Genomic DNA, 12,712 nt, shown 5'->3' on the forward strand with positions numbered 1-12,712 from the left:
CGTAGAAAGCCTTATCAAACTTTTCCTGATATTCGAACATAACCTATCTTTTGCTTGTGTTTTTTGGTTATAAACAGCAGGACGCATGTAAAGAATTATTTTTTAAGTGTTGATCCAATTTCGCAATAAAAAGAGCGATGGGAAAAAAGGATAAGAAAAAAAATAAGAACAAAATAAGTGGCCAGGAAAAAACTGCCCTGAAAACCGAGAAGAAGCTCAATGCTAAGCAAAAGAAAGAATTAGCGGCACTTGGTGAGGTTAGATTTTCTTTCTCATACATATATCAGAGTATCTTGAAATATATACTGCAACGTTTAAAGATTAATAGAAACTGATTTTAAATGTGTTTTTTAATATATTTTTTTTTTATTTTTTATTTTTATTTTCCTTGATTGATTTTATTTTCCTTGATCCTTGATTTGTTCTGACCATTGATTTTCATTTCTTAAATTTTCTGTATAAGTCATTTTATCAAAGTTTAAAATAAGACATATCGAACATATAATTATAGATTTAATTTACATTTTATTTTAATTATATGTGAAGGATATGTAATTGTTTATAGTTAATATTACATTTTACATGTATACAGGATGACATAGAAAAAGTTGTTGCTGAAATTGAAAGAGAAGAAGCTCGCAGACAATGTGTTAAGGAAGTGGTAGTGGATGCGCCGCTTAGACGAGTCAACTTTACTCTGACGGCGCATCCCTTTAAGGATGAACTTATCATGTTTGGTGGTGAATTTCATGATGGTCGACAAGTAAATATATCATGAAAAAATCAATTTTAAAATCAAAACTATTGTTTATTGTTTGAGCATTTGAATTTAATTATAAAACTAGATAATAACCAAAGGCATATCTTATATATATATATATATATATATATATATATATATATATATGCATATATATATGCATACACAAATACAGAAGAAAATATAATTGAATAATATAAAAAGAAATTATTGATTTTAGGCAATAAACCAAACGCTAGAAATTAATCAATCTAATGGAATTTATTTTACTCTCTTTAGACGATCGTATATGGTGACATGTTTATTTACAATATAAATAAGCGAGAATGGATATTAGTGAAAGCACCAGGAGCACCACCACCACGTTGTGGCCACCAAGCTGTCGCCACAATGGCAAATCGCGGTGGTGAGTTGTGGATATTTGGTGGCGAATTCACCAGTCCAAGCGAGTCACAATTCTATCACTATCGAGACTTATGGGTGTTTCGATTTGCCGATAAAAAATGGGAAAAAATTACGTGCGTTTAGAAAAAGAATTAAAATAACAACTGCAATGAATAAATAAAAGATTGATATAGATACATACTCTATATATCACATATATACAATGTATCTATGATTCTAGGGCTCCAAACGGACCATCAGCTAGAAGCGGACATAGAATGGTACATATAAAGAAACAGTTAATCGTGTTTGGTGGATTTCATGATAATCTACGATGCGACTACAAATATTTCAACGACGTTCATATTTTTTGTCTAGAAACTTACACATGGCGAAAGATTCAGCCTGCTGGTAAGAGAACAAACGAGTAAACAATCCGTTAAATATACTTTTACGGACAATTTTTGTTTAAATTAATCAAAAATTAAATGTGAAAATAAGCCTGATCTGATGTTATCAAGATTAAATTAATTAATTGTAATTTAAGTAAGTACTGATAATCAGAACAATTTTTTTTTCTTTGAGAGGTATTGCACCGGCTCCTCGATCAGGCTGTATGTTCTTGCCAAATACAGACAATAAAATTGTCGTATATGGCGGTTATAGCAAAGAAAAGGTAAAGAAGGATCTAGATCGAGGTTGCATTCATGATGACATGTTCCTCCTTACGCAAGATAAAAATGATTCAACTAAATATAAATGGGTTTGTGTAAAACAAACTGGAAATCGAATGAGTCCGAGATGTGGTGCTTCCGCCGTATTAATTCAGCCCACTGCCAATCAAGCCTTTGTCTTTGGTGGTGTTTATGACACTAACAATGATGATGAAGAGGAAGACTTGCATGGAACATTTTATAATGATCTATTTGCATTGGATTTAGAAAAATTCCATTGGCGCATTATAACGTTAACTGGAAAAAAAGAAACTACTTCTGACGACATTGAAGGACGGCGAAAAAGGAGAAGAAAACAGAAAGAGGAAAATAATGATCAAGAACAGAGTAATGATGAAGATGAGGAAGTAATAGAGAATCTTTCAAATTCCATACAATCTACAGTTACTGTAGATGATGATGGAATATTCACGGTATTCTTTTTTTTTCTTAATTTTTAATCCTTTCTTTTAATAATATGTGAATATAATTTTAAGTTGTGAATAATTTTAGTGAATCATATAAACAATCATATGTATATGTAGGTAACGGTAGGTCCGGTGGGATCATCTACAATTTTATCACCTCTTCAATCTATCTCAACGGCAACATGTGATAAAGAGACAAAATTTGTTCCATTACCGCGAATAAATGCCGGATTAGCGGTAAAGAACAATATTTTATACATGTACGGCGGTATAATGGAAGAAAATGATCGACAATATACTTTTTCTGATTTCTACAGTTTAGGTATGTTCTTGAATTATGTCTATTGAATTAAAAATAATTTTAAAGCCCCTGAGTAGTCACCGCGGCCATTGGAATCGTGACATTAGGCAAGAAATGACAGTAAAATTTATTGCGCTAATTTTGCAAATAAAGAGATATTTGACTAAAATAACACCTGCTATAGCTTTAAGACACTTGTGAAAATGGGCGGTTTTTTTCCTTCCTGATAGTCAATAAATAGCTGTAAAAAGCATGTGAAATGAAGCCTGTTCGGGCAGAAAACACACGATTTGACAGCTGTTAAAAGAAAAAATGCTCTCACATGTAATGTCCAAAAATAATTTTAGCTGCCGCCCATTTTTACAAATCTGGTAAGTACGAAACAAATCACATCTGCACGGCTTTGTTGCTTATATAAAGATGAATAAGAACAAGGATAAGATGAACAAGGATGAATGAACTTCTCCGTGACGATACGTCGCTACCATCAACGCGAAGTTCCTCGCTGAGTACTCAGGAGCCTTGAAAATAACCTTAAACAATTTTTTAATACCATATATTTTCTCGCAAAGGTTAAAAAAAATATATATATGTGTGTATGTGTGTGTGTGTATAATGCAGATTGCCGAAAGCTAGATGAATGGAAGATTCTGATAGCGAACGATTTATCATCGCAAACCTGGTTCGATTCTTCGGAAAGTTCAGATGAGGATGAAAGTGAAGATGATAGCGAGCAAGAAGAGAATGATAACAAGTCAATAAATATTAATGAAGAAAATTAAATAAAAAATTACAAAGATTGTTTATATGATTTTCATTTAAATAAATGTAAATTTTGTTATAATTTATTAATGTTTTTTTATATATACATATATATTCTAAAAATATAATGCAGAATGTAGATATAGAAATAATTGAATGTTAGATATAGAAATAATTTTTTCAATTTTTGGATAAAATCAAAACTATTAAAAAAATGGATTGTTTAAAATTCATTAAATACTGTTAATTTTTTTCTAAGTTTTTCTTATTAGATATTTAACAATATAAAATAAATTTTTTAATGATTTCGAACTGCTCTTGATCGTACTCCAAGAAATTTCCTCGAAAAATGATATGAACGTATGAATATTTCATATTGTTTATTAGAATAAAATATTTCAAATAACATTTTATAATTTGATTTATTGTGCATTATTTAATGCAGAATAAATCTGTATTAAAAAATACATAATTTTATTTATAAAAATTATAGAGGTAATTTATATCCCAAAAATAGTCTTATCACCATTAATAAAGTTATGTCAATTATAAAATATCTTCCTTGGAATAAAATAAGTTTAATCTATTTTTTTAATAAAAATGTCGAATAAAGATATATGAATACTATAATGTTGAGAACTCTTAATATTAGTACTAGTTTGTTGATTTTTGCCATATTTACACTGAGCAATATAGTTAGTTTGTATAATTTCGAAACAGTTTTTATATCTTCTTAAATATCAAATTGCAATTTGTTACAATTGACTGAAAATATCTAATATGTCTACATTACATTTATATGATTTCAATAAAAAGGAAGAAAGAAAAATTTACAATTACATCTAAGATTTGCTTGCAAATGTAATTATTATGTACAATTAAATTTATTAATATAAATTTATATATATATATATATATATATATATATATATATATATAAAACTTTTATAGCTATACATATATTATAGCTATTTCCAATAATACTCTATTGTAATTATTTGCATGTCACTTGCAACAAGAATGAAGAATACAAGCGCAATGAACCATGTTCTACATCATATAATTTGGTGATAAATTAATTTAAACTGCATCAAGTTATCATCATATTATGACTAGACCTTCGGAACTTTATAATGCAAAAGCAAATATTTCGCTACCGGGATCATAATTGATTCTTCTTGGCTTCTGATACACTGTATTTGCGATCCTTCAAATTAATTATGACAACTGTGATATTATCCGCAGATCCTCTATAATAAAAGATATATAAGATAATTAATGAATTACATTTATTACATAAGTTAATTTTTAATATTTAATAGTAAAAATTTACGGAATATAAAACTTTAAAATCAATTTTTAAATTTTAATGTTGATTTCTAATAAAAATTCTTAAAAATGATTTCATTAGAAAATAAAACGCATTTCTCCCGAAGTTATATTTCTCTGTAATTTTATTATTATTTTATAAAACTTCAAGATATTTTTTTGAATCTCATATTTTCATATGTATTGAGAATATAAAAGTTAGCTAGTTAGTTAGGATTCATAATAAGATTCGTAGGATTAGTAGGAAATATCGTAGTGAGAAACTACCGTATTACGTACGTGCAGACTAAGTATCGCGAGTCGTAAACAAAGGATCCAAATTCAAATCCCAGTCGTTTTGTTTTCCGAATTTCCTACATTTATAATATTAAATCTACATCTTACCTGTAAAAACTTTGTAACGTAATACTTTTCGCACCAAAATGTGGTTCGTTGATACGTTCTTTGATGAAAGCTACAGCTTCTTCATTCGAAAATGTATCCCATAGGCCATCTGACGCCAATATTATAAACATGGGATTGTGATCACTCAAGTCAAATGTTAAAATGTCTGGATCGGCAATTACGAGCTTCTTATCTTTTAAAGGATAGTCTCCCAAAGCACGAGAAGTCGCTAATATGCCAGCAACTCTCCACACGCCGTTAAAAGTCACCAAACCACCAGCTTTATTTATTCTTTTTTTTTCTCTTTCCTGAAAACAAATTTGTTTTAATATGATGATCAATAAATGTCATTAGACTTACAAAGCGTATATATGTAAAGATAGGAAGAAAATTTTATATGCGAAAAACATTATTTAGATTTCTATTCAAAATGCTCACAGAAATCTATTCACTAACGATTTATTCGTTATTACTAAAAATATATATAATCATATATATATATATATATATATATCACCAATGTAGAGGTTTCTTCTTAGGCTTGAATATGCAGATTTGAAACTTAAAGTTATTTCTTACGAATTAATATTATAATAGTAACACAAATATTGCCTAATCGCATTAAAATAACATTAAATAAATATGAAAAGTAATAAATACTTGTTGAGGTTTGTGATCAAAGGATAAAGGAATAGCATTGCCCTTTTCATCACACATCACTCCTCTAGAGTCTCCAACATTTGCTACGATTAACTTATTGTCTTCCAAAAGAGCGATTAAGGCAGTTGTACCTAAAATTAAAAAATAACATGTGAAAAAAAAATGTTAATCAAAAATAATAACATAAATATGCAATTATAAATAATAAAATATTTTTCTTGATTTTCAATCTTTTACTTTTATTATATTTTCTATTCTTTTTTTATGGGAAATTATCTGATAGATTGTTGACCTTTAATAAAATAAAATGATTTTTATGTTTTTTTAAGAAAACAAAGGATTCATACCAGCTACATCCATATTTTTCTTGGCAGTTTCTAACAATAATCTATCTGCTGCTAAAACTTCATCTGTTAGAAGCCTACCATAATTAATTTTGTTTCCTTCAATGTAATTCATCAAGTTCACTTTAGGCATTTGCTTCTCACTTGGCCTGCATGGCCTGACCTATAAATGAAACAAAAAATAAAGAATATTGTTTATTAGATTTGTTTATTAGAATTGTTTATTAGATTAGATTGTGAATGTCGTTTATAATTCCATATATCTTTTAATCAATCGTTTATAGTATATTCTACCTCTCTTGTAATTGGTGTTATGCTTTCCAATTTATTGAGTAACTCTGGATCCGTTACTTCAACGGCTTTCTTCATACAATCATCCGTCAAGGATGTACTTGCAACTTTTCGAAAAGATTTCCTTCGATCAACAAGAAATTTTTCGTCTCTTTTATTGTCGTCTTTCATCTCCGGTTCATTCAAGTTCGATTCATTCTGATAGGTAGGTGTTTTGCCAGCTAGCAAATTTTTCAATTCAATGACTTTTTTATTAATATTGGAGATAAGTTTATCACGAGCATAGTTGGCAGCAAACTAAACAAGAAAATATATCCATTTAATTCATCATTTCATGTTTCTTTCAAGGTTAAGTTAATAAGATTGAAAACAATAGACAAATGCTAATAAATAAATAATCAATACTTCTCCACCATGGCCATCAAATATCGCAAATAAGGAAACCCCAGTATTATTCACGTCTTCGTTCACTACAAAACGATCTTCCATTCGAGCTCTATGTCCTTGCACAGCATATGCTGCAATGTGATCTTTTTTTAATTCCCAATTAAGTTTTACTCCAGGATTTGCCGAGTCATTAACTAAGAATTTCAATGTAGACACCTGTACAAAGAAATATAACACAAAAAAGTAGAAAAAAATATAACTACACACACACACACACACACACACACACACACACACACACACACACACACACACACACACACACACACACACACACCACACAGAGTCGTATTTTTTTTGCTATATCTTTATATAAAAATTATTCTACCTTAATACAAAACTTAAATAAAAACTTCAAATAATGTTTATATGAAAAAAATATTAAAAATAATTTAAACTTTCTAAATCCTTAATTGAAAAATATCAATTAAATAGAAGAAAGAACTGATTCTGATTCAAATTGTATTTTATGACTTTTATTTAAACTTTTAATGTATTATTAAATACATATATAAATTAATATATATATCTTTAAAATATGTTTGTACCTTAGATGTAGTACGTCCCAAGGTATATTGAATTCTTCCTAGAAGAGCTCTACTCCAAACATCTACAGCCTGTATATAAAATAGGATAATTGCCAGAATGAGACCGCAAATCAGCACCTCTGGTTTTAAGGCATAAATCCGCATGATTCTATAGAGATAGCCTAATGGAGTGTTAATCCCAGCATTTAATCCCGCAGGGATGCTTACAGCAAACTTTGACATGAGCTTCATGTGCGATACGTATGTCTATATAAAATAATTATAAATAATTTATATTTTCAATTACTTAAACAAATAATTTAAAAAACTGGTTATATAATTTTAACAGTTATATATAATTTTTTAATTATATTTTTTATTAATATTCCTAACAAGGCACAAAAATAAAATAATGTGAACCAAGTGATTATGTTTAATTGCTTTGAAAAAACGTGAATAAAATGTTAAAAACATGAAAAAATTATTGAGAAAATTATTTCTTGTCTTTCTCTTGTTTCATATTCGTTTTTATAATCTGTTACATCCATTCTATCAATAAATTAATTTTAATTTTTTTCAAAACTTTTGATCTTTTTTAATTCTAAGAATTAGAAAAAGATAAAAAATAAACTAAATTAAAATTGAAATAGTCATTGGTAAAAATGGACATAGCAATATATTACAAACTCAGTTTGGCAACTGTGAATATAAATTATAAAAGTAAAGGAAGACTTGTTGTCAACAAATGTCTAAAAAGGATAAGTTATTGTTCAATGAATATATCTACAATCGAACAATATAACCTTAATTAAATATATCAAGAGCAATAGTTTCCATGGCAATGATAACAGTATATATAAAACATGAGATTTTGTCAGTTAAGAATAATGGTTAAATATCAGAATAATGGTTAAAATATTAAATTAAATGAAAAACATCAAAAGAATTGTGTTAAATTCAAATAATATGAAACTATTGTGGTAAGTGACAGCAGAATGTGATATTCACCTCTGATTTAAAAAAAAATGTAAAAAAAACTTGTACATCTAAGGATTGAAGAAAAATAATGATTAAATGAATCACTATATATAATATTCCCGATATCAAGTCAAGCTTGTGTATGTATATATATATATATATATATATAAAGAACATTACAAAAAATCTATAATTCTACATATTTAAGTTCAAGTGTGAAATATAATGAATAATCTGTGATAATCTAAACTACTATGCACAGCTAGAAGATTCAATCTTAAGGAATATGAAAATAAAGTTTAACACTCTCTATAACCAGCTTAAATCTCATCAAGTTATTATGTTGTGCAATTTTGAGGGTTAGAACAAAAAGCAAGTTTTTTTACTTCCAACATTTTTGCAACAATTGGAATATATTTTGATGAATAAATAGTACGTTTTAGTAAAGATCATTTAAGATTTACGTGAATTCATTCTAAGAACAGAAGTTGGATTAAGGATAGATGGTTGGTCCAAGCTCTTATTAATAGAAAAAATATCTTTTACAATTGTTCACATGATTTTGTACATCTCTTGTGTATGCATTAATGTATAACATTCGAATTGAATTAAGATATTTGCTATAATTTTAATTTTTATCCAACATTGGATATAATTTGGCGGTTTAAAACTTATTTTACATATCATTTCTTCACCTGATATAAAATTCGATCTTCTAACTCGTCGTCCATAATATTTTAATGGCTTCTGAATTATTCTTGTGTTAGCAATGCCTTATTAGAACCGATTCCAATCAATGTACGTAATCTCAATAGTATTCTGAATAGAATGGTTAGAAATATGTGGGTGCATGATGTAAGCAATGAACGCAATATGGTCTTCTTTCCTGCAGCCAATCAACATATAGGACAGAATACGCAGCAAAATTTCTTTTGTATTGATGGATCTAGAAAAGGGAAGGTAAATATATCTCTAATTTCCTTTATATGGACACGGATTTCGCTTTCTTTTTTGAAAGCGATGAGATATACAGAACGATATTCATATTCCGTTCTTATATTTAAGATCGTCTTAAAACGTCGTCTACAATAGAGAAGTAAGGCCGGCTGCACAGGACGCGTCAAAGCGACAACGCGGTAACGCGATAGCCAATCACCGTCTTATTTCCTAATATGTAACGAAGTTATACGTAACGAAGTTGTCGCGTCCTGTGTGCAGCCGGCCTTAGAGCGAGATGGTGTATATTTCTTTCTCTCTCGTAGAATTTAGCCAAAACATGGCGGATCAGAGTCGTGGCCAGTCTCTGATTGACGAATCAGAGTTGTGGCCAGTCTGATGTAGTGTCTCTATACTGTGAGCATAGACGTTGGTGGCGATAGTGTACAGTGATTTCGAAAAATGTCAAGATGGCCACTCTCAGGATTTTCTCTGATCGTAGTTACAGATTTAGTGAACATGACAGCACATAGAGGCACTGGTAAATGGGTTCAATAAAAATGCGGACTTTCAAACTTTCAAACTTCTCTCTGGTTTTAAAACATATAAAGGAAAACTGTTATAACAGCATCACGTAGTTACATTGCGAGTTTTTGCATAAAATATTTTATTTTAATAAAAATATATCAAAAATCAGAGAGAACAAGTTATAATTAAAACGCATTTACATTCATCAAATAAATTACATAAAAAATTATGACATATCTAATCTCCATATAAATTATACAATTCCGCGAGTAATTTATCTGATACGGAAGCTTTTCTATCATCAGTTTTACGAGTCTTATTTTTCGATTCTGAAGAATTAAGTTGCTTGACATTAGGCGTCAACAAACAACTCATGCGTGATTTCAGGGCCATATATTCCTTTAGAGGTCTCCCTAGGTTCTGATTTTTGTATTTATTCTTTGCAGGAGTATTATTAAATGGTGTAATTGTTGTATTAGATTCCATATTAACGATTTGCAATTCGTTTTCTAAATTCACAAAGCTATCATTTGCAGTATTTAAATTGTTCAAAACTTTTGCTCTCAAGCGTGCAGACCGTCTTTTCGTTTCCGATTTAGGATCTTTATGTTGTTTTTTACTTATGGGAGTATTCATTTCTTTATTTTTTTTACTATTTTCAAAGGCAATATGTGTGTGATATAACGATTGTATCTCCGAATTATTTTCTGTATTTGTTTCTACACATGTTGATACGTTAATGTCAGGCATTTTACAAGATTCTTTCAAAACGTTATTGTGTTCTGCATCAATATCGTTGATCATTATGTATCGCAATTTAGTGTCCATATTATCCATCGTTTCTGTATTATTGCTTAAATTTTTAATTTCTTGTTTAATTTCACTTTTTTTCTTGTCTTTATTCATTACATTTATTCCAGATATTTTCATAAAATCGTTTAGTGTTGACTTCAAATTGGATATCTCTTCTTCCAATTTACAAATTTTATGTTGTAATTCAGATATCAAATCTGTGAATTGTATTTTACTAATTGTTACATATTCTTCCTCATTAGTATTATTTTGATCTTTGCACTTAACAGTATTTGAAATATTGGAATTTAAATTCTTTGGAATTTCTTCCACTATATTGTTGCTCGTATCCGCAAGATCTGAGTGAGAAGAATGCAAAATGTTAATGCCTGACTGTTCACTAAACTTTTGAGATGATATATTTTGTAGAAATATTTCGTTTTCTTTCACATGTATGACAGAATTAACCAATGTATTTGTATTTTCTGCCACTGGTGAGCTTTCTGGTACTTCAGATATTTTAAAATTTATATTATCAGAATTCACTGTCGGTCTACAGAACTGGGGCAACACAGACTTGCTTCGCTTAGATTTATTCTTAATATGCAATTCTTTTATAGTATTAGGTGGCAGTAAAAAACTTTTTCTTGTAAATAAACGTGAGTTTTCTTTTTCTGTATTATCATTTATGTTATTTGTACTTGCAAATTTTTTAACTTTTGTCGCTGAGATTGATGCTTGTGTAAATTTTAAATATCGCCGCGCATTTCTTTCTTTATAAGGTAATTTTGTACGTATGTTCGTCCCTGAAAAAATATAATAAATGATAAAGATGTAAAAGACTATTGATAATTACTATCTTAATAATATATATATTAAACATAAAGAAATTAAATAAGAAAAAAATGTATATACTGACCATTTTTTTTTTTATTTAATGTTTTCTTAAGATAAGGAGTAATTCTTTCAGGTAAGCTTAATGTACTAGCTGAATCTGCAAATAATATCAACATATAATTCCCATCTATATATATATATATATATAATATTTATAATTTATATAAAAAAAAATCAATATTACTTCCTTGATCTTTCTGCAATCGTCCGGATGAACCAAGCAATTGTGCAATTCTCACTGGTTGAAGTATCTTTCGTCCTACAAATTAAAATCATAGCAGTGATTATTGAATATAATGTATTAAATTATTTTATCTTAATAAATATAAGTATTACATATTCAGTACAAAAATAAAAGAAAGAAAAGAGAAAATAGAAATATAATGTTATATGTCAATGTGTATGCATGTATATGTGTATATGTATATACAATATTTATATTTTAATAATTAAAAATATCATACAAAAAAATATGTACAAAGATTTAACAATTAATAGGCTAACCTGTATTTTCAGATTGCAATACTGAATGGTAAACCGAGTAACCCATATTATTTTTTTCTTGATTCATTTTGAAACTTCCTAAACAAGATGTAAACTCATAAATTTTTAAATTCATATATAAATTTAAAAAAAATATTCTTAAAAATTTAAGCATAGAAAACATATATATATATATATATATATATATATATATATATATATATATATAAAATTTGTGTATCACATATTATACACATATTTGCACAAAAAAATTAGATAATTTTTTTAATATTGCTATAGAGTTTATTTTTCTTTCCATTAAATTATTTTTTATATCAACAATATTTACTGCAAAACTGATATTTTCTCTCGCCTCGATATTTTTCTCGATGTCCACTCCAAACAAAATATTTGGCTTTCGAATACGAATATATATATTTCATAAATACATTCAGCTGAATTCTATATATATATAGCTTAATCACTTATCGATTACATCATCACATTTTCATTTATGCAATAAAAATTGCATTAATAAAAGTGAATAATGACAGAATACTTTGAATATCAACTGTAATGATAAACTTTAAACTGTCAATGAGTTTGACGGTTGAGTGTCATGAAATACATGCGTAAAAGATACGAATTATATATTTTTTGTACACGGACTGACGCGAGCGCCTCTGTTGGAGGCGCCAAAGCAATATTAGTAAGAAGAGAAACACTTGTGTGCTTTGCTCGATTATGCAATTAGTTAGAAATGATAGA

The 12,712-nt window shown here is 28.2% G+C and overlaps 3 protein-coding genes across 5 annotated transcripts; 1 reads left to right on the top strand and 2 right to left on the bottom strand.

Moving 5' to 3' along the window:
* Nucleotides 1-122: 122 nt before the first annotated feature.
* Nucleotides 123-3,434, top strand: LOC105426587 (kelch domain-containing protein 4). Its single transcript, XM_011637884.3, has 7 exons — nucleotides 123-257; nucleotides 593-763; nucleotides 1,040-1,278; nucleotides 1,386-1,555; nucleotides 1,732-2,291; nucleotides 2,403-2,607; nucleotides 3,208-3,434. The coding sequence occupies exons 1-7, from the start codon at nucleotides 138-140 to the stop codon at nucleotides 3,366-3,368; spliced, it is 1,626 nt and encodes a 541-aa protein (XP_011636186.3). The 5' UTR covers nucleotides 123-137; the 3' UTR covers nucleotides 3,369-3,434.
* A 279-nt stretch (nucleotides 3,435-3,713) lies between these two features.
* On the bottom strand, nucleotides 3,714-9,194 carry LOC105426491 (protein phosphatase 1L). The gene is made up of 8 exons (XM_089070925.1): nucleotides 9,004-9,194; nucleotides 7,352-7,597; nucleotides 6,762-6,959; nucleotides 6,360-6,653; nucleotides 6,069-6,228; nucleotides 5,722-5,852; nucleotides 5,062-5,369; nucleotides 3,714-4,598 (listed from the first exon to the last, which is right to left on the bottom strand). The coding sequence occupies exons 1-8, from the start codon at nucleotides 9,037-9,039 to the stop codon at nucleotides 4,511-4,513; spliced, it is 1,461 nt and encodes a 486-aa protein (XP_088927051.1). The 5' UTR covers nucleotides 9,040-9,194; the 3' UTR covers nucleotides 3,714-4,510.
* Nucleotides 9,195-9,894: 700 nt separating this feature from the next.
* LOC105426492 (uncharacterized) lies at nucleotides 9,895-12,660 on the bottom strand. 3 transcript variants are annotated; one of them, XM_089070907.1, is made up of 5 exons: nucleotides 12,318-12,660; nucleotides 11,966-12,043; nucleotides 11,646-11,720; nucleotides 11,484-11,558; nucleotides 9,895-11,370 (listed from the first exon to the last, which is right to left on the bottom strand). In XM_089070907.1, the coding sequence occupies exons 1-5, from the start codon at nucleotides 12,385-12,387 to the stop codon at nucleotides 10,010-10,012; spliced, it is 1,659 nt and encodes a 552-aa protein (XP_088927033.1). In that variant the 5' UTR covers nucleotides 12,388-12,660; the 3' UTR covers nucleotides 9,895-10,009. The 3 variants fall into 3 exon arrangements, with proteins under 3 accessions (XP_088927033.1, XP_088927032.1, XP_088927034.1); XM_089070906.1 differs by having other exon boundaries at nucleotides 12,294-12,660; XM_089070908.1 differs by lacking the exon at nucleotides 11,966-12,043 and having other exon boundaries at nucleotides 12,294-12,660.
* Nucleotides 12,661-12,712: the final 52 nt, after the last annotated feature.

Source organism: Pogonomyrmex barbatus, unplaced genomic scaffold (assembly GCF_055798465.1).
Source record: "Pogonomyrmex barbatus isolate J1 unplaced genomic scaffold, ASM5579846v1 scaffold11, whole genome shotgun sequence".
NCBI lineage: Eukaryota > Metazoa > Arthropoda > Insecta > Hymenoptera > Formicidae > Pogonomyrmex > Pogonomyrmex barbatus.